We start from the raw sequence: 22028 nt of genomic DNA, 5'->3' as shown, positions 1-22028 counted from the left end.
TAACCTCTCAGTGTTCTAGACCGGAGGTGTCAAACCTGTGTTCCCCAACACTCCTGAGAACAGCCTGAGCCAGATGAAAATGTAACTGGGAACTAGTTAGCAAAATAAATAAAAATCTAATATAACACACATCACATTAATATGTGGCTTTCTAAGTCAGTTGATGCCTGCAGGGAACCTTATGTGTGGTTTAGTGGCCCTGTTTCTATCTGAGTTCGACAATACCTGGTAAGATTGTAAACTGCAGAGAAGATGCCAGCCTGTACTGGGAGAGGACTTTCATCATCCTGGACTTCTCTGTATGAATGAAACCACAAGTCTAAACTTCTTTTTCTCCTTCTCCTTCTCCTCCTCCTCTTCTTGTCCACTCACTGGTACTTTTGATCTGTTCACTAGAACCCACTCAACCTTACTGAACCCTAAAGCAATACCTCCACCCCATCATGGAAAGCAGAGTTTTCCAGCATTAAAAACCCTTCTTGTTCAGTCTTTATTCAGTTGTGTCCAGCTCTTTGTGACTCCATTTCCAGTTTTCTTGGCAAAGATACTGGAGTGGTTTGCCATTTCCTTCTCCAACTCATTTGACAGATGAGGAAACTGAGACAAACATAGTTAAGTGACTTGCCCAGCGTCACAAAGCTAGTAAGTGCCCTAGGCCACATTTGAACTTGGGCCTTCCTGATTCCAGGCCCGGTGCTCTATCCACTGCACCACCGATCTGCCCCACTCTAACTCTACCACTCATCTAAGGCCTGCCTGTGATTGGTGTGTCTAGAGAGGGCATGATAGCCTAGTGAATGCTATCACAGTGCAGCTGAATCGTGTTATTTGGAAACTCATCTTGAAGAACTGGCTGAGAAAAATCGATTTAGAAAGCACCCTTGAAAGGACCCAAAACATTAGGTGGCCAAAATTGCAGCCGTAACCAGCAATTAGAACGCAAGGGAGCAAATGAGATCAGGGCCGTGGGCTTTCAATGCCTACTAATGCACCAGGGCTTTGCAGCAATGCTCCCGGCAGTGGGATGAAGCGTTGAATAAGGAAGGAGAAAGAGGGCACAGGAAAATCATCTGGCCAGAAGGCAGCCTGGACAAGCCGAGGCTGCTATCTGGAGTGCCCACTGGGGTCCACTGGGAAGCCAGTTACCCAATGGCCAAAGGCCCTGCTTCAGAAGAAGAGACCAAGGAATCTGCCCCAAGGCTCCAGACAGCAGCAGAGCAGGTGGGAGGTGGGGCCTGCTACTTTTGTTTCTGGATGATGGAGTTTGTGATTTTCTAATTGGTTTTATTTGAATTTGGGTCCTCCTGAGATAGAAGAAGCATCATCCAGGCCCCTCCCTGTCTCCACCCTACTCTGGGGTGGCTGGTTCTTTTCCTTAAAAGATATTGAAACTTTCCCAGTCACCTGGCTCCTCCCTTGGGCATCTGACGGGCACGTCAGCTGTGTGGGGCAAGGTCATACTTTGCCTGTATCCCATTATGGGGGGAGAGGAGGAAGAAGAAGATGATGAAGATGATGAAGATGGTTTGGCCAGTGAAGTAAAAAAGGGACATGATTGTAGAAGTATGTATAAATCACAATAATAGCTGACATTTTTCTGTTTGTATTTGGATGTGCAGAGAGGGGAACTGAACCTGTGATTTCATTGTATAGGCAGCTATGCGGAATAACGGATGGAGTGCTGGGCCTGAAGCCAGGAAGAATCTGAGTTCAAATCCTTCCCCAGACACTTACTAGCTATGTGAACCTAGTCAAGTCACTTAACCTCCATTTCTCTCAGTTTCCTGATATGTAAAATGTGAATAATATCAGTACCCACCCCCCAGGGATATTGTAAGGATCAAATGAGATAATATTTGTAAAGCACTTTGCAAACCTTAAAGTGCTATATAAATGTTGTTCAGTCATTTTTCAGTCACATCTGACTCTCCATGACCCCATTTGGGGTTTTCTTGGCAGAGATACTAGAGTGGTTTGCCATTTCCTTCTCCAGCTCATTTGACAAATGAGGAAACTGAGGCAAACAGGGTGAAGTGACTTGCCTAGGGTCACCCCGCTAGTAAGTGTCTGAGGCTGGATTTGAACTCGGGTCTTCCCAACTCCAGGCCCAGTGCTCTATCTACTGACCCGCCTAGCAGACCACTGTATAAGTGCTATTATTATTATTATTATTATTATTATTATTATTATTATTATTATTATTATGGTGGTGGTGGTGGTGGTGATGATGATGATGATGACGATGATGATAACTACTAGTGGATCAACACAGGCTCTGAAACTCAGAGTTAAAAAATGTAAGATCTTTGAATAAGTGAATGAAGCATTTGTTAAGCACTTACTGTGTGCAAAGCCCTGTGCTGAGTTCTGAGGAGCACAGATAGAAATGTTAGATTCTCCCTGTTCTCAAGAAGCCCATTCTGACCCTTGAGGGCAGGCTCTGTTTTATTGCTGCCTGCCAAGCCCAACTCTTGGCATCTAAGTAGGTAGGTGCTTAATAATTGCACGATGAATTGAATAAAGGACAAGAAGAAGGAGGGAAAAAGGAGAGAGAGAACATGTCAGACGCATGAGGAGACGCCCTCTGAGGCTCCATCACGCCTGTGAGGTGACCCAGGCTGTGCCAGGGGGGCAGCTGGCTCTGGCAGACCCTGCCCAAGGCAACAGACTTGTGCCTGCTGTCCGAGGACCAGCTGTGGGCAGAGAGAGTCATCTTCTCCTGCATCTGGCAGCTTAGGCTCCTCAACTCCCTTGGCACATCCACGGAGATGCAGAGGGGTGGCAATCAGTGTTAGTGGAGACAATATCCACACCTATTAAATCACAAGTGCTTGGCAGGTTCCCTGCAACATGGCAGGTTTAGAGATCGGCCTGGCATCATGGCCAACCTTGGAGTTAGGAAGGCCTGCCCTCTGGGTCTGCCTCTGATTCATCCTGGTTGTGTGTGAGACTCTGGACCAGTCCCCCACTGAACCTCTCCTGTTCCAGGCAATTTTCTAGTGCTGTAAATTGCATACAAGTTGCTAACTCGCATTGGTAGAGGGAGTTTCCACACCATAAAATAACAATATTTGCTAGCATTTGCGTAGCCTTTTAAGGTTTACAGAGCACTTGACGTATGCCACTTGATCTTTACAACATTGCTAAGAGGTAGGTGCTATTTTCATCCCCTTTTACAGATGAGCAAACTGAGGCAGACAGAGGTAAAGTGACTCAGCCAGGGTCGTATAGCTAGGACGTGTCAGGGAGAAGATTCAAACTCAGGTCTTCCTGATTCCAAGTCCAGTGCTCTATTCCCTGTGCTACCCATATGCCAGAGGTCCAGGCTAAAATGAAAACAGAGGGGCTTAGGGAAGAGAGGGGACACCCAGGTATCGCTCACTGCAAACATGTGTCTTATCCCTAGGTCTGGAAGAGGTCCGGGGCATGGTTCTACAAAGCACTGCCCAAGTACATCCTGCCACTGAAGATACCGGGCCAAGCCAGTGAACCCCACTTCAGACTCCCCCCTATAGAACCTCCCATGAGTGACCCAAGGAGCATCGGCATCGGTAGATCCTACACATGGGCCCGAGGGAAAGGTAGGTTCCTCTCCCCCCACCCCCTAGTTGACATGCCTCTGTCTCAAAGTGCAGTATGGGAAGGCAGAAAGAGCCAGAATCCGAGTTCTAATTCCTCCTCTTTTAATTCCTCGCTTTGTGACCTTGAGCAATCCCTTAACCCCCTGGGGTCTCAGTTTCCTTCTCTGTAAAATGATGTGGTTGGACTTAGGGCCTTAAAGTCCCCTCCAGCTCCAAATCGATGATCCTAAATTTCCAAAGGACCTTTCCAGGCCTACGACCCCAGGATCCTATGACTGGGTTGGCCCCTCCCTGAGCAGAGAGGCGAGGCACCAGCAGGGGAGCATACCATATGCATTTTCAAACAATCATTGTATTAGATGTTTTGCTTCATTTAGTTATTGTTACAAGGGAGAGTTCAAGGGAGGGAGTGGAAAAAATTGGGGAAAAAATAGGAAAAAGATGATGTAAAAATAAAAGATCAATGATAGTTTTAAAAAAATTTCTCAAAAATGAGGGTTAGATGATGTCTCAGACCTAAATGGACTAAGTTGGGCTCTCTGAGATTTCCCCTTGGCTTCTTCTTTCCCTCCACCCCCAGCTCCCAAATCCCTCCCTTTGCCGCCCGGTCATCTGGTGTGGGGAGGCTGGCTCTAATTGCCAGCAGAAGCCAGGCTAGAAGGATTGTCTGTGACAGGCAGAGGAGCCCGGCTGGGAGCCAGAGAAGGCAGCTTGGCTCCCATCACTCTAATAAGCATTGATCTGGGGAGTGGAGGTGGCGAGACCTCAGACAGCCACACGGATTTCTGCAGAAATATAGCCTCCCTCATTTGGGGATAGGGGTTTTTTTTCATGTTTTTCATGAAATATAAAAAATGTGTCTCATCAAAGAGACCTGTAGCTTTATTTTCCTTCTGCTCGATGACTGTGTCTGGGAGTTGTACCTAATTGAAGAGTCCCCCACTGCTGACAAGTACACTGATTTTTTGATGCTTGTACTCAATGTCCCCCTCCATGTCAGCTTGTTAGTGCTGCTTACTGGGACATCCTACCCCAGGTACCTCTCCCTGAGGCCTCCTAGGCAGCACACACCATTCATCTACTGGATCAGAAGCTCACAGATCGAGAGCTGAAAGAGACCTCTAGTGCAGCCCTTTAATTTTACACATGAGGAAACTGAGCCCCGCATAGTAACACTATTTGCTCCTAGACTTCAAAGTGCTGGGTTCAAGTGTGGACTTTGGTACTCACTCGCCATGTGACCTTTGGCAAGTCAATTCTTCTAAGCCTCAGTTTCCTCATCTGTGAAGTGGATAGAATAATATATGCATTGCCTCGCAGGGTTTTTGTGCGACCCCAGTGAGATGTCTGGAAAGCAATTTGTAAACTTTAAAAGACTAGACTTAAATTTGTATTATTTATATTAACCTCATTTTTATCACCATGTTTTAATGGAATTCACATAGAAACAATTCTGAGGAAAGACCATGTTATTGCTATGTACGTTTAATATTTGAAAGCCTGTTGCACGGGTAGATAAAATATAACTGCTTATTATTATTATTATTTATTATATTATTATTATTATTATTATTATTGAATAAAAGTACTGGGATGTCAGCTTATCCTCTGTAGACTCACTAAAAACATCTTTGGGCTGAGTCAAGTAACATACAGAATAACAGAGATGAACTGAACCTTGTCCTGTTCCCACAGGGTTGCAATTCCTCCTGCTAGATCTCTGTGTTTTGAGAGCTTTTTATTTTATGTAGTTTGGAGATTATGAGTGTTTGGTACAGTGATATCTATTAACAATTCTATTCTTAAATTTTTATAAATCAGTACTATATATGAGGAATTGTGGACTACGATTCTCTCTCTAAAGGTACTTGCTGAATCCTCCAGGATGGTCTGAGGTTTTATGGAGAATATGCTATTTATTAGTGTATAAAGTAGTGAGGTGAAGGTGTCCCAAAAGACTTAGTGCTTCTTTAGGCTTTAATACCTTCAGAACTATAACTACTACAAACTTACAAAAGTATCATTTGAAAATTTAATTCTTTAAATTTATTTTATAGTTATCTAGGCTTCTGAATTTTGAAAAATAAATTTTCATCTCAACAAGATGGGGCACCTTGTCATTATGCACTGTGTGTGCAACAGTTTGAGAATGACATTCTTAGAGTCACGGATGAGTAGAGAAGGTCTTCTTGCTTGGTCTCCTTGGCCATCTGATCTGCCTCCATTAGGTGGATTCTTGTGGAGTTCACATCCAGATCCCTTTCTCTGGGTGAGCCCAAGGTCAGGATTCCAAATTCAGTCCTTTTGGTTACCGAGGAGCAGCTTGATGGAAGTTTTTAGAAAGCCTGAAAATCAGCCGGAGCAATATATAGCACAAGATAGTAGTTATGCTGAATTTTAATAAGAAACATATCAACATTTGGAATTTTAAATAATTAGCCTTTCAAATTTTTTGTAGGTTTGTAGAATTTACACTTCTGATGTTAATTTTTTTAATTTAAGATTTTTATTTTCAGTTACAAATTCTTTCCCTCCATCCAGACCCTCCCCCACCCATTGAGTAGGCAAACAACGTAACACCCATAATACACGTGATACACTTCTGAAGTTATTAAAGCTTAAAACTAGACTAAAACTTTTAGGACACCCTGTAAAATTCCAGCCACCTCATTATGTCCCTCTAGGTATCTGGTAGATGGTACATTTTTGCATCCTGTGTGACATATTACACTTCGCTGCATAATCTGCCTTGGTCAATAAATCCACTCTTATTAATATTAGTCTTTTTTTGTAATTTCTGGTGGCAGTGACCTGGTCCTGAATTGCCATGATTAACCCCCTGGTTTTTATAGATAAATATGCACGATTCAGCCATTTGTTTAATGCTTCTTTGTGGCAATATCATTGATTGAGTTTTACATGGCTGTCACCCATAGAGGGGCTTTTGATTCCACTCTTGGACCTCAGCAATGTCATAGGCTCCATCTGGAGAAAACACTTTTTGGTTACATTCAACAAATGCAGTGATATATATCTATAGTTAGCCTCTGTTGTTTCTTCAGAAGGTCTTTTTGTTCCAAAAGCATTTCTGCATGTTCTTACCTTGTTTATCATGTTCTTTAAGAGCCTCTGTCAATCCCCTTTCACCTTTGCAGTGAGAAAATATTCAACTTTCTATAACTGCCATGGGGTAATGAACCCTGTTTTTCATTGACATTGTATTGATTTTGGTTTGGATACATTCTCGATCCATTGTCTTTCATTTTACCAGGTCAAAAGTATACGGTGAGACCGGTATTGTGTAGGTGTTAACGACTCAAATGTGTTTCCCACAATACGTTTGACTTCAGGATGCTCATCTGTCTCTTAACATATTCAGTTTCAGCTTCTCTCTGATAGCCTTCTACTCAGTGTGACTGACCTGGAAAAGACCGAGGAACGTGGCGTGTATTGCCTTAATCCATCGGTTAATTTAACCTCCAGATTCAAGCTCAAAGCCCGGATGCACACTGAGTGTCCAAATGACATTTCGATATCTTTGGAGAAAGTTTTCAGGAGGTGAAAGAGCTGTTTAATGTGCCTTCAGGGGAGCTGTAAAACTCGATACTGTTCAAACATATTAAGTAATTCAGATGACATTTTGGTAGGATTCCCTCTTTGGCTTGAAAGCCTTTCTCAATTCTATTTTGAGAATGATGATGGTGGGTTTAGTGCTTGGCAGAAGCATAGGGTGTCTCTGAAACATGGCGCATTTTGTATCAATTGTTCTTGACTTTCTGGTATTGGCAGCATGTCTGAAATAGAGGATAATTTCCTACATAGATATCAGACCCGCCAAGGAAGCCATAGCTAGATTTTTTCATGTGCAGGGGAAGCAGTATAAAAAGCAGACTAAAAATAAACTCCTTAAAATAAACTACATTTGGGGATAAGGGAGACTGAGATTCTAGGACATGCCTAGTGGCCACTCTATGAAGGCTGGGTGATGCTCGCCTGGGATACTGCAATTTAAGTAATTGTCCTTGTGAACTGGGTGCTTACCTTTAGTTGTTTGTCTCAACCATAGCATTGCTTTGTCGTGGTTTTAGCTTTCTTTTGTTTACTCATATCTCCAGCCTCAGTTTCTGTACTGGGACTTTGTACTCAGGTCAGCCTCCAGTCCTTCACTGTTCTGGATGAGGAGGCTGAGATGAGGCCCCACCCTCTGCACAGATACTGGCTCCACTGGGGTTTTGGCCTGAGCCCTTTCTCTGTCTTACTTGCACAGTCCTGTCCCAGAAGCTGGTGCCAGCTCTTGATGAGGTCTTGAAAGGCCCCACAGGGCTGTTGTTGATTGTGTTGGTAGCATGCTTCCCGCAGGATTCCAGGTGCTTGGCCACTGCCCTGGCCCTTTCCCTGCTCTGTCTCTGGCCAGGGCCTCTGTGCAATTGTACCTTCTGCTTCCCCTTGCTTGTTTCCCCTCAGAGCAGCCACAGGTTTCTGGTAGTCTTCCTTTTTTTATTTTTTAAAAAAAGTATTAATTTATTTTGATTTATCAACAATCACTTCCATAAGCTTTTAAGTTTTAAATTTTTCTTCCCCCACCTCTCCCCCTCCCTCCCCAAGACGGCACACAATACGATATAGGCTATCCATATATATTCCTATTAAACATATTTTCACATTACTCATGTTGTAAGGAAGAATTAGAACCAACAGGAGGAACCACAAGAAAGAGGAAACCAAACAGAAGAAAAAAATGGCAAATAGTATGCTTCGATCTGCATTCAAACTACATAGTTCTTTCTTTGGATGTGGATAGCATTGTCCATCATGAGACTTTTGGAAATGTCTTAGATCCTTGCATTGCTGAGACAGGCTAAGTCTATCAATGTTAGCCATTGCACAACATGGTTGTTACTGTGTACAGTGTTCTCCTGGTCCTGCTCACTTCACTCAGCATCAGTCTATACAAGTCTTTCCAGGTTTTTCTGAAGTCAGCCTGCTCATCATTTCTTATAGCACAATAGTATTCCATGACATTCATATACCACAACTTGTTCAGCCATTTCCCACTTGATGGGCATCCCTTCAATTTCCAATTCTTTATCTGGCACTCTTCTTGTGTAGACTTAGACCAGATAGAGAAGCATTTGTCTATTTCTCTTTGGTTTTCTTTATTAATGGTTCCTTCTGATGCATTTTGGGACTTCTCTGAAACATTTAGTAAAGTTAATTCCATATTAAAACCAAATTAGGTGTTCCTTTCAATGCTACAACATTTTAAAGTAATAGTGTATATTCCTCATATCAAGTTTTTATAAAAATAATAAAATCAGTAGCTAAAAAGTTTAGGTCAGTACTCCCCTATATGCTATCATGGGACTTTCTTAAACCAGAATAAGTTTAATTGTCTCTGCCTTACTGAAAGAACTTAAAAATGTTGTCTACACATTCTAAATTTCAGCACCTTCAATCAATCAGCAAACCATTAAGCATTTTCTAAGTTCCTACTATGTACCAGGCAATGTGCTAGGTGCCAGGGAAGAGCTCCTGCCCTCAGGGAGCTTATATTCTAATAGGAGAAAGAACACATACATACACAGGCATATACACCCCCCCCCCACACACACACATAAAGCAAGGGTAGCCTTGTGGGGAAAGGCTCCAGCAGGTAGGGTACTTAGGTTGAGGCTTGTAGGGGACCAGGGATTCTAAGAGGAGGAGGTGAAGAGAGCATTCTAGGCATGGATGATGGTCTGTGCAAAGGCAGAGAGACAGAGAGGGAGTGTTATAAATAAAGGCCCTCAAGTAAGCCAGCATGGTGGGATGTCAGTGTGTGGAGGAAAGACTGGGAAGTAGATTGGGGGCCTAGTCTCCCTGCTCTGCTTATGGCTTTCCTCGAGGCACTTAAATTCCTTCCACTGGAGTGGAGGAAAGAGTGGTTGCATTGACACATACATAAATAATTCTAATACTGAGTAAGGTGAGAGTGATCTGTAAGTAAGGAGAGATCTGGGCAGAGTGCTGTAGAACACTTTCAGGAGGGAAGGACCCTTTCAGTTGGGCTAAGATAGCAGGTAACATCATGAAGGAGGGGCATGTGAGCTGAAAACTAGAATGGAAAGGAAAGAGAAAGGAAGGAGAAGAAGAAAGGGAAGGAGAAAGGGAAGGGAAGGAAGAGAAGAAGGAGAGGAGGGAGGAAGGAAGGAATGAAAGAAAGAAGGAAGGAATGAAATAAGGGAAGAGAGAGATGGAGGGACTTATAAAGTACTTACTCTATGCCAGGCACTGTCCAGCCATGGAGGAAAGCCTATAAAAAGGCACAGAAATGGGAAATGGAGAGACTTCAAGGAATACCATGTAGTCCAAGGGGTGAAATATGAAATATGAAATCAGACAGAAGGAGGTTGGAGCCAGATAGGGAAGGTCCTTAGATGCCAGGCTAATTAATTTGTACATTTTCCTAGAGTCAGTGGGTGGCCCTATAGGGGTAATAACATTACAAAGGTTGGGGTAAGACTCCTACAGAGGACATCAGAACATATGACTTGTAGTGTATAGGCAGGGGTGTGCTGATAAATGTTTAAAAACCAGTTCTCTAAGGGGAAAAAACATGTACTCTCAACTCACTTTTAAGCTTAATTTGCATTACTAATATTTTCTCTATTAATTTCTTAAGTCTAGACAACCAATAAAACAGTCCTGATTTGACTGTTACCAATTTTGGCATTTACCAATCTCTGAGGTATAAATGCTCATGCTGAAAATTTAACAATTAGCTAGCTGGTCTGAGCTATTTCTAGCACACTCCTATGTGTAGGGGAATACACCCTGTTTATCCCTCTATCTCCCCCTCCCCAATCAGGGAAAGACCTAAAACCCTGAACCCCCAGCCCAGAGACCTAGTCTCCTGGGGATAAGCCATCTCACCCACACACACTCCTCTCTTTCCTCTCAAGATGCTAAAAGGGCAGCTTTAGCTTATGAGATCAGAGCCCTGAGCCCATGGGGCAGCTACTGCTCAACCCTGTCCGGCTCTGGGCAGGTGCCAACTAAGGGGATGGAGGGGATGAAGGAATTGCCTCACCAGAGACGGAGCAGAGACACAGATGGAGAGTCATCTGGCCTTTTAATTATGTATAAGAGGCTGGCATACAGCAGATTCAAAATTATCTCACCATCTATTAGGAGGGTTTACTTGGCGGGAAGGGCAGAGACAGGGGCAGTTTGCATCCTATTTCCTCCAAAGCAAAGGGCTTAGAATCAAACTCAAGGTCTTTGGAACCAGAAGAGGGGCAAAATGAGGTCTTCTGTGCTTTTGTCCAAGAAGAGACTCCAAGGTTTCAGGAAGAGCAATATTCCTGATTTTTGTTCCTAGGAAAGGTAAAATGAATGAGGTCTTCATTCCTTTCAGGAGGTGAGGCAGGACAGAGACCCCGGTATACCAGAAGGCCAGAAGCAGCGGGTACAGAATGGTTTATAAGAAGGTTGTAGATTTCTTTAGATTGCAGTTGCTATAGAAGGGGTCAGAAAGTAACTCTCCAGTAACTCCCTAATTTGACTCTTTTTTGTTAGCTAGGTACTCAACTTGGTTGTTTCTGAAGGACTAAAGATGCTATTAGCCCCTCTAAATTCTGCCTTAGTCTTGCCTCTGGTTAGAGGGCTCTGAAAGATCTGGGTGGGGGACCCCAGGCTTGGGATAGAAACTTCCCTTCCACCTTACTCCAGGCCCAGCACTCTGTCCACTGAGCCACCCACCCACCACCTTCTGCTGGGGGAGAAATATGTGAATATCTAGGTACATACAAGATATATACTGAGTAGTTGGAAGGAAGTCTGAAAGGGGAAAATATTGACCACTAGGGAGGCCCAGGAAAGGTCTCCTACAGAAGATAGGATTTGAGATAGGTCTTAAAGGGAGCAGTGCTGACTGCCTCAGAGGTGAGAAGGACCTGTCTTGGAGTGGGAGGAGTCAGAATGGGGAAGATGGAATAGATTCTAGCCATATTTCAATGAAGAATCCACTTCTTTGGTGGATGTGGTGACGGCATGAGAGGCTCAAAGGAGGGGGAAGAGTCAGAGGTGAGGCTGAGGCTTCACACTGGAGAGATGAAGAGAGCGATGGTATTTGACAGAAAGAAGGAAGTCTTGAGGGGGAGGCAGTTTGAGAACTGAATAAATTTGGTTTTAGATAAGTCTGAGGTGAAATCATGTCAGAGATAGCTCTTGGAGATTTGAGGAGAGAGAGAGAGAGAGAGGAGATGGAGGGAAGAGAAGAGAGAGAAAGAAGGGAAGAAAAGAGAAAGAAAGAAGGGAAGCGAAGAGTTAGAATGAAAGGGAGAATGAAAGAGGGAAGAGAAGAGAGAGAATGAGAGGGAGAGAGATGGAGGGAAGAGAAGGGGAGGGAAGAGAAGAGAGAGAAAGAAGGGAAGACAAGAGTTAGAATGAAAGGGAGAATGAAAGAGAGAGAGAATGAAAGAAAAGAGGGAAGAGAGGAGAGAGAATGAGAGAGAGAGAGAGAGAGCCCCTGGAGCTAAGAGTTGAACCTTAGAGACCATCCCCTCCACTTCACAGATGAAGAAACAGAAGCCCAGGGAGATGAAGTGACGTGCCCAAGGTCACAGAGAGGGCTCACAGGTCCTCCAACTCCAAAGTCAGTGCTCTTTCTGCTCTACCACACCAGCATCTGTAGAGAGGCAGCATAGGGCTATGGGAAGAACACCGAGTACAGATGTGGATTTGAACCCTGGCTTTGACCCTTGGGCAGCTTTGGGCAGCTCACCTAACTTCTCTGGTCCTCAGTTTCCCCATTGGTAAAAATGCAGTTGAACTAGAAGGCTCCGAGGTCCCCTCCAACTTGGGCGGGAGGGGGAAGGTCAGAAGGCAGTGGGCCGCAGATGGGTGTGGTTCCCACCAGACAATCCCCAGAAGGAGACAGAGAGGAGACAGAGGGCAGCCCAAATGTAAGCAGCTAGACCACTTCAGGGAGGAGTGGGAGCCCCGCACTCGTGGCCCTGCCCCACCCAGTCACGGCTCTGCCCCGCGGTGTTCAGGATGCCTGTTGCCTCTCGGATGTCAGTAGACGCTTCTCTGAAGGAATGAAGCCTCCACACATATGCAGCCCGTAAGCAGATGGTGATTCCCCAAGGAGAGCGGGAGGTGTGAGCAGCCCCCCTGCTGCCGGGCTGCCTCTGCTCCGTTCTCTCTCAGCTGCACCTCTTCCCAGAGCCTGCTGGCTACTGCCAGTATTCCCCCTGAGAGCCACCGGGCTCCTCAGCCACAGGCCCTCCAGGCCCATGGAGGTACTAGACTTTAGGTTTTTAAATTTAGGTCAGGACTCAAACCCAGGTCTTTAGCCTCACCACCCAGAGCTCTGCCATGAGCTTCCCCTTAAAAAGCAGTTACCTCTGGATGTCTCAGTAGAAGAGCCTCAGCATTGAGCTGGGAGAGATGTCAGTGACCACCTAATCCATCCCATACACCAAAGGAATCCCTCCTGTGCCATACTGACGAGTGATTGTCCAGCTAGGAACCTGCCGTTGGCCTCTACCCACGAAAATGACCCCTGACCCACCACCAAATAGAGCAGACGTGTTTCCAGATGTCATGGGTCAGGGATGGGAAACCTGCAGCCTCGAGGCCACATATGGCCCTCTAGGCCCTCAAGTGCAGCCCTTTGAATCCAAACTTCACAGAATGAATCCCCTTAATACAAGGATTTGTGCTGTGAAGTTTGGATTCAGTCAAAGGACTTCACTTGATGACCTAGAGGGCCACATGTGAAGGGGCACACTTGAGGACCTAGATGTGGCCTCAAGGCCACAGGTTCCCTACCCTTGTGACATGGGCTATTTTTTTTCTTCTATGAGTCACTGACCCAAGTTGCCCACCCTCCCTTTCCCAGTTCTCCCTGATATCACTGATATCAGATTGCTTGGCGAGGGTTCAGGCCAAAGCCTGCAGTCATGAGGTGTGTGACCTTGGACAAGTCCCTTTATCTCTCTCAGTGATGACTCTGAGGGGGTTGGACTGGATGGCCATAGAGGTCTCTTCCAATGCTCAGTCTAGAATCCTACGGAGCTAGGAACCAAGCAGTCATGAGCATCAAAGAAAGCGTTATTAAGGATAGTTGGTATCCACCTAGAAATCCCCATGCATTTTCTCATCCAGACGTCACAATAACCCGAACAGGCAGGTATCGTAAGCATTATTCTATCCATCGTACAAATGAGGAAATCAGGAAATAAGATGACTTACCCAGGGTCATCCAGCTAAGGTGAGATTTGAACCCAGGTCTGTCCGACCCCAAGTTCAGCACTCTCGCCGCTACTCCATGCTGCCTCTCATGCTGAAGGGCGGAGAAATGCACGACGAGGGAATTAGGGTTGATCGGGAATCAATCTGCTGAACTTTGATGAATCCGTCAGTCAATGTGCTAAGCTCTGAGGGCATGAATTTTTGTCTGGGCACAGGAACGGGCCTGCCCATGGAAAGCCCACTGGTACCTTTTTGTTTTTGTTTTTGTTCTTGGTTAGGCAATTGGGATTAAGTGACTTGGCCAGGGTCACACAGCTAGTAAGTGTTGAGTGTTTGGTCGGAGGCTGGATTTGAACTCAGGTCCTCCTGACTTCAGGGCTGTGCTCTATCCAATGCGCCACCTAGCTGCTCCTTTTTTTTTTTTTGGATAGGCAATGGGGTTAAGTGACTTGCCCAGGGTCACATAGCTGGTAAGTGTTATGTGTCTAAGGCCGGATTTGAACTCAGGTCCCCTTGACTCCAGGGCCAGTTCCTGGTACCTTTTTGAGAGATTTCCAAGGACTGCTCCCAAGACTATTGGCCAGCTAAGACTAATGAGGACTAACTCTGCTTGGAAGAGCCACCCATCTGGGCTAGCCTATTAATGAGTATGTTGTACTTCTCACAACCTTTTCATTTTTTCCCTACTCCCTTCTTCCAGGGTGCTTTGCAAAGAAAGTTATTTCTACACACACACACAGCCCCTCAGAACATGGCAGAAATAAGCATGTGCTCGATCTCACAACCTCAGAGATTGCCTAAAAGAGGACTTTTTCAGCCTCAGAAAGAGTAGCAGCCTGGGTGCTGATAAAGCACCCAGAAGCATGTGGCCGAATCTGACACGGCCTGCCAGGGCTGGCCCTAGACAATTTTCTATGATGCTCACACCTGTGCAGCAGAGAGGAGGATTTGATTTTCTAGGTAGTGGGATCCCAAAGCCCTGGCCTTGGAATCAGGAAGCCCAAGGTTCAAATCCTACCTCAGACACTTATTAGGTGTGTGACCCTGGGCAAAGTCATTTAACCTCTCTCAGCCTCAGTTTCCCTTATCTGTAAAACTAAGGGGCTTTGACTTGACCTCTGAGGTTCCTTCCAATACTAAATCTGAGTCTCTGAGAATCTAGACCTATAACCAGAGAAGGATGATTCTCTGGGGGGTGCCAACCCTGGAAGCTTGCTTTGAGAGTGACCCCAAGTCTGAGAGTTCTCAAGGTTGAGAATTCAGGGATTGAGTCTTCTTTTTGTGAGGCAATTTGGGTTAAGTGACTTGCCCAGGGTCACACAGCTAGTACGTGTTAGGTGTCTGAGGCCGGATTTGAACTCGGGTCCCCATGATTCCAGGGCCAGTGTTCTATCCATTGTGCCACCCAGCTGCCCCAGGGATTGAATCTTTTAAAGAGAGAAGATACTCTGTAGGGCCCTGTGGAAGAAAGGGATTCATCAGAATAAGAATGAGCATTTTTATATGGGGTTCTAAGGTTTGCAAAGTGTTTTACAGATATTCGCTTACTTGATCCTCACAACAACCCTGGCAGGTAGGGGCTGTTATTATCTCCACTTTATAGATGAGGAAACTGAGGCTGAAAAAGGTCAACTGATTTCCCAAGGGTCATGCAGGTAGTAAGTGTCTGAGACAGAATTCAAGCTCAAGTCTTCCTGACTTCCAAGGCTCTATCTACTGCACTACCTAGACATGGGCTATACCTAAGCTGTATTTGTAAAATTTTCTTGAAATAAATTCTGGGCAGAAGCAACAAGCCAAAAAAAGGGAAAATCACCTTGGAAAAGCCCATGGAGTTGGGCCCAGGCTGTGTGAGCCCAGAGTTTTGGGGCACCCAGGGGGGCACGTTGTAAGGTTTTCTTACCCAGTAGAACAACCTGTCCTCCATTCTTTTTCTGGACTCTGGTATCTGCTGAAGGACAAACCCATATCAGCTTTGCTCCCTTGTTCCCTATTTCCTGAGCCTTTCTAGAAGGGGCCCTCAACTGAGAGTTTCTAGTACATCTCTGCCTTGCGCTCCCCCAGCCTTCATCCTAGCTTTCCCAACCAATGGTGAGGGGTAGCTGCCTAGGCTCACTCTTTTCTTCCCCAGGAAGCTATTGTCCCAAAGGAACCCACAGATAATGCTTCATTGTCTCCTTTCAATTCAACAAGAACCTTCCATTAAACTGTGCCAGGCACACCTACTGTGTGCTAGTAGGTGCTCAGGCTACCAGACCCTATTTTGTAAAAGTCAAACTAGGCGTAGTTCCCATCCCTTTCCCCCCACGCTAGGCTGGATGTATGATCTGCTCTTATTAGTACTTCATCTAAGAGAGAAAATAGAAGATTATTGGTCTTAGCCCTTGTGTGCTTTGCAGCCTAGCTTCCTAGGGAAATGCTGAGCCTTCTGGGTGAGGGGAACATGATGAATGTCCCAGGATGGCTATGTCTTCTCTTGTCATCTCCTTGGTGGATGTCTACTGTAGCTTTATAGAAGAAATCAGACGATATGAGCATTTGTCCACTGAGCTGTGCAGTTACTTCTCTGTGAAATATATATTATTGTTAAGGCAAGGACTGTCTCAGACAATCCCTCCATGAGCATCATGCTAGATGCCGCCGTGGGCTGTCCTTCCCAGGCTCCTGATCTCTGCCACCCCCAACATGCAGAGTTCGTAGGGAGCTGAGCCATGCCTTGCATACAGCACATTATAAAGCCAAACAGGAATAAGTGGGAGGGTCTTCTGGGACCCTATTCTTTCTTCTATGGAAACAGGATGGTACAGGGGCAAATACACTGACTCTAGAGTCAGCGAATATGAGTCCAAATCCCATCTCTGTAACCTTGGCATTTAACCTCTCCTAGATGTTTCCTCACCTATAAAATGAAGAAATTGGGCTAGATGGCCTCTGGGTCCTTCTAGCTGTAGCTCTAGAATCTTAAATGTTGGGGGGAATGGTAACATAGCAGAAAGCACGCTGGAGTTGTAAACGGTAAAGCAGTGTATGAGGATGGCGTGAGCCATTGCTGACACTACTACTGCTATTCCTCTTATAGGAAATGGATGCCAATGAGATATCGGGAGAGCGTTAGGCTATCTGCCATATTTATTGAGCCTCTACTCTGCCTCTCAGTAGAATGTGCAAGCACCCTAAGTATGCAGACTTTGTATGCCCAGAACCCTATACAGCACCTGGAACACAGTGGACACTTAATAAATATCTGTGTAATTGAAATTGAATTCAATCAATCCGTCAACAAGTATCTATCTAATAAGTACCTACTGTGCCTCAGGTGCCAGGTTTGGCTCTGGGGATACAAAACAAAAATAAACTCGTGCCTGCCCTCAAGGGATCTACATCCTGTCAAGGGAAATGTGTACAGAGACGAGTGGGTTCACAATAGAGACAGTGAATACCAGGGGATTTCAGAGTGGGGAGACGCTAGCACCTGAGCGAAAGGAGGGCCTCATGTAGGAGGTGTGCCTGAGCTGAGCTGTGGAGGAAGGACAGGCATTGTTTTCTTTTTCTCTTTGTATAGTTGGCAGTTAGGTGACACAGCTCCCTCCCTCCCTTCTTCCTTCTTTCCTCCCTTCCTCCCTCCCTCCTCCCTCCATTCCATCCTCTCTCCCTCTCTCCCTTCCTCCCTCCCTCCCTCCTTCTCTCCCTCCCTCTCTTCCTCCCATCCTTCCTCCTTCCCTCCCTTTTTTTCTTCCTTCCTTCCTCCCTCCCTTTCTTCCTCCCATCCTTCCTCCTTCCCTCCCTTTTTTCTTCCTTCCTTCCTCCCTCCCTCCCTCCCTCTTCCCTTCCTTTCTCCCTCCCTTTTTTCCCTCCTCCCTCCCTCTCTTCCTCTCTCCCTTTCTTCCTTTCTTGTATATAACACAATGCTTAATAAATACCTATTGAGTGATTGATTAAAAAACCACAGATCCTGAAAGGCGGAGGTGAGGGGAGAATACATTCTAGGGAGGCAGGAAATAGAATGTCATGTGTAAGGGAAAGGTAAGCTGCTTTGATAGACAAATAATTTCTCTAAGTATATAAAGGTGGGTAACATACCTCCGTAAAGGTAAGCTGTAACAAGATTTGTGAAGGCCTGCTTGATCCTCAAAGCTATAAAAATGCCCTTTTAAGGTCTCTTTGAGCACTAATATTCTGTGATCCTGTGTTTGACTCTTCTAATGGTGGGTTTTCGGTCTCTTAGAAGCGTGTGGAGCAGGAGCTAAGAAGCTGGTGAGCAGAATGGGCTTCTCCCTCTTGTCCAGCTCCGCCCTCCACGGGCAGCATCACTTGGGGGGATGAGCATCTTTTCAGACCCTTTTCCTTGGTACTGTCTGCTCTCTGGGCTCTCTCCTGGCTTTCCTCCTTCCTGTCTGACCCCTCCTTCTTTGTCTCCTTTGCTGGATCTTCATCCAGGTCATGCCCGCTCACTGTTCACTGTGAGTGTCCTCAAAAGTCCTATCCTGGACCCTCTTCTCTTCTCCCTCTGTGTTTTTTTTTAATTGATTTGATCAGCTTCCCTGGCTTCAATGATCATCTCTATGCAGATGACTCTCGGATCTATTTGTCCAGGCCTAATCTCTCTCCCAACCTTCATTCTTGTATCTCCAACTGCAGATGAGACATCTCAGACTGGATGTCCAAAACTGAACTCATTATCTATTTCACCAAAACCTTTCCTTTTTCCTAACGTCCCTCTTACTGTAGGGTACCACCATCCTCCCATTCACCTGGGTTCACAGCCTACATCTCGTCCTAAGCTCCACATTCTCTCTCACCCCACATGGCCAATCAGCTGTCTTGTCATTTCTACCATTTCTACCATTGTGGCATCTCTCATAGAGTCCTCCTCTGTCCTCTGACACTCCAGCCATCTTAGGGCAGGCCCTCATCACCTCCCACCTGGACCACTGCAGTAGCCTGCTTTGGCGGGGAGGGGGGTTGTCTCTGCTTCAAGTCCCTTCCCAGTCCAATCCTTCCTCTGCTCAGCTGTCAGACTGATCTTCCTAAAGCCCAGGTCTGTCTGTCTGTCTCTGTGTCTCTCTCACTCTCCCCCTCTGTCTCTCCCTATCGCTCTGTCTGTCTCTCTGTCCTTTTCCCTCTGGCTCTCTACCCCCTTCTATCTGTCTGTCTTTCTCCCTCTTCCTCTCTCTCTCTCTCTCTCTCTCCCTCTCTCTCTCTCTCTCTCTCTCTCACACACACACACACACACACACACACACACACACACACACACACACACACTCACACACACACACACACCCTTCATCAACTGCTCCTTTCTACCTTTCTGGTCGTCTTTTTCCCCCTCACTCACCTCTGCATAGTCTGTGACCCAGTCACACTGTCCTCTTTGGTGTTCCTCATACATCACACCCCATCTCCTGACTCGGAGCATTTTCCCTGGCTGCCCCTCATGCCCTGAATACTCATCCTCCCTCCTCGTCTCCACCTCCCGGCTTCCCTGGCTTCCTTCAGTTCTTAGCTAAAACCCCACCTGCTGCAGGAAGCCTTCTCCAGTCCTCCTTAATGTCTGTGCCCTCCCTCTGAGATGACCCCCAGTTTATCCTGTGCACATCTTCTTTGTGTGTAGTTGTCTGCACGTTGGCTTCCCCATTAGACTGTGAGCTCCTTCAAAGAAGGGACTGTTTTTGCCATTTGTTTTATCCCCAGTGCTTAGCACAGAACCAAACACACAGTAGACACTTAACAAATGCTAGTTGACTGACTAATTGATTGGCTACAGAAGGACCAGAGGAAAACCAGAGGTGCCTAAGGCAACCACCTCACAGAAAAACCTTCTCTAGTTCATCCACCCCCATGTGGGCTACTCTGGGCTCAGCTATGTCAAGGTTGTTAGTCTAGAGTCACTCAGACTTTCCTTTTGGAAATTTATAAATATGGATCAATAAAATCTTTTTTTTTCTGTCTAGCTGCAAATCTCCATTCTGGGTCTGTTCCCAGCAGTTATGAAACTCTTTCTTTCCTTGGGCACCTCACCACCCCTGCATTTAACCCCCAAGGGTACACACAAATCACTCTTAGAAAAATTAGTTTATTTTAGAACCAAAGCAGAAAGTAAACAAATTCTTAAAGACTGAAGTTGGGAAATGGCTCTTGTTCCTTTTGGAGAACAAGAAAGTGGAGAAAGTAGGAAAGAATGGAAGAAGAGGGGCCACCCAGCCTCTGAGCTTATTTCCTCCTTTACTGGGCTGATACCTCCAGGTGACCATGGTGGTTGTGGCTTGAGTAGGAAGGCCACCATGGAACAGCAGCAAGGCCTCTTCACCCCCTTAACCAGTGCCTCTAATGTCCTGTAGTTATAGTCAGAGGTTGGGCTCAGTGGTTACAACTATTGGCTTCTTTTTCCCTTGTAATGGTGCATCTGGTGATCTGACATTCTCCTTGCTGCCTACTTTCATGTTCTCTCAATTCCCTAATGCTCTAGAGTTCTCTCCCCTCTCTTAGAAAGTGTGTGTGTGTGTGTGTGTGTGTGTGTGTGTGTGTGTGTGTGTGAGAGAGAGAGAGAGAGAGAGAGACAGAGAGACAGAGACAGAGACAGCCACCTTTTAGATCCAGTCCTAAATCCTTCATTCCTTGGGTCAAAGCATGGTAGTGATTTTTGTCCTGACCCACAGGCATCCATCTGCAGGGTCCACTCTAATTCCATGGCTAAGGAGACACTGCACATAATTTTATGAAAAAGGTAAACAGCAACATAAGGCAACAAATGATATGCGTCGGATGAATGGGAGAGATCACACATTTCCTGTTGGGTACTTAGACACCGCCAGTGCCCTTCCAGGAATGGGAATGGCCTCAGAAGGCCCTCGTCAGTTTTATAGCCTCTCCAGAGCCTGAATGCACAGACTCAACCCTTGGCTGTTCTCCTGTTACAATCCTACAAGCAGTTTGGTGCCAAGTGCACAAGATGTACCCCAGGGGACACAAATGGAAGCTGCTTTGCTGATTACCTTTCCCAAAGGGGAGGATTCCCAATACAGCATGAGAATTCATACATGGGGGGAAATACCCCTAGTAGCCTGGAACATCTGCAGCCCTCCCACCTCCTTGTACCACCTGATTCCTAATGGACTACCCACTCTTAGCCATAATGTGTCTACAGGGTCCTAAGGGTATCATCATCAGCAACGTTAATTCTAGCACCCCCCCCCCCGTAAAGGGCTTTCTCAACTATAAACCACCACAAAAAATGTTACATATTTTTTCAGTGTGATGAGTTCCTGGTGGGAAACCTCCTTCTACCAATTGGCAATTCTATTGGTAGCCATGAAATGCCATGAAAATAGATGAAAGTGACCTAGCACATTGGGTGGAGAAATTATAGGACAGGGACAAGAGCGGCATAGGATGAGAAAGCATGGATGGGTTGTGATCTGCCTTGCTGGAGAGGAATACCACATTGATTAATGCATACAGGTACATCAAAGTATTCTTGTTAATAGATACCAGCTGCATCTAATCTTGGTGGAGATGCAGCCCCTGGCTCCATGGGCACACTGGCTCCTTCCTTGACTCCGTAATTCAGCCACACTAACTTCCCCCACAATGCTAACACCTCTTCTTTCTAGGGAGTCTTTTAAGAGTTAGAAATCTGTCGGGGGTGAAACAAGGATGTCCATTATCACCCCTGTTATTCAATATTGTACTGGAAACCTTAGCTTTAGCAATAAGAGAAGAAAAAGAAATTGAAGGCATTAGAATAGGCAAAGAAGAAATAAAGCTATCACTCTTTGCAGATGACATGATGATATACTTAGAGAATCCTAGAGAATCAAGTAAAAAACTACTTGAAATAATAAACAACTTTAGCAAAGTTGCAGGCTATAAAATAAACCCACATAAATCATCAGCATTTCTACATATTACTAACAAAGCCCAAAAGCAAGAGATAGAAAGAGAAATCCCATTTAAATTTACTGTAGACATTATAAAATATTTAGGAGTCTACTTACCGAAACAAACCCAAGAACTCTATGAGCACAATTACTTATTCAGTGCCATACCAATCAAACTACCAAGAAATTATTTTGTAGAGTTAGAAAAAATAATAACAAGATTCATTTGGAAAAACAAAAGGTCCAGAATATCAAAGGAACTAATGAAAAGAAATGCAGGGGAAGGTGGCCTAGCAATTCCAGATCTTAAATTGTATTATAAAGCAGC

The 22028-nt window shown here is 45.4% G+C and overlaps 1 protein-coding gene across 4 annotated transcripts in view; it reads left to right on the top strand.

Annotated features, from left to right (window-relative positions):
- Positions 1–22028, top strand: part of RPH3AL (rabphilin 3A like (without C2 domains)) — a 176898-nt gene that overhangs the window by 111064 nt on the left and 43806 nt on the right. For all 4 annotated transcript variants that reach the window (XM_078154770.1, XM_021006976.2, XM_021006975.2 and 1 more), the window contains one exon: positions 3407–3581. In XM_078154770.1, the coding sequence (XP_078010896.1) occupies positions 3407–3581 (175 nt within the window). The remainder of the gene's footprint in view (positions 1–3406; positions 3582–22028) is intronic.

The sequence above is a fragment of the Phascolarctos cinereus genome, unplaced genomic scaffold (genome assembly GCF_003287225.1).
Source record: "Phascolarctos cinereus isolate Bilbo 61053 unplaced genomic scaffold, phaCin_HiC Scaffold_5;HRSCAF=322, whole genome shotgun sequence".
Classification (NCBI taxonomy): domain Eukaryota; kingdom Metazoa; phylum Chordata; class Mammalia; order Diprotodontia; family Phascolarctidae; genus Phascolarctos; species Phascolarctos cinereus.
Note: the sequence above shows the minus strand (reverse complement) of the source record. Positions and strands in the feature narration are given on the sequence as shown.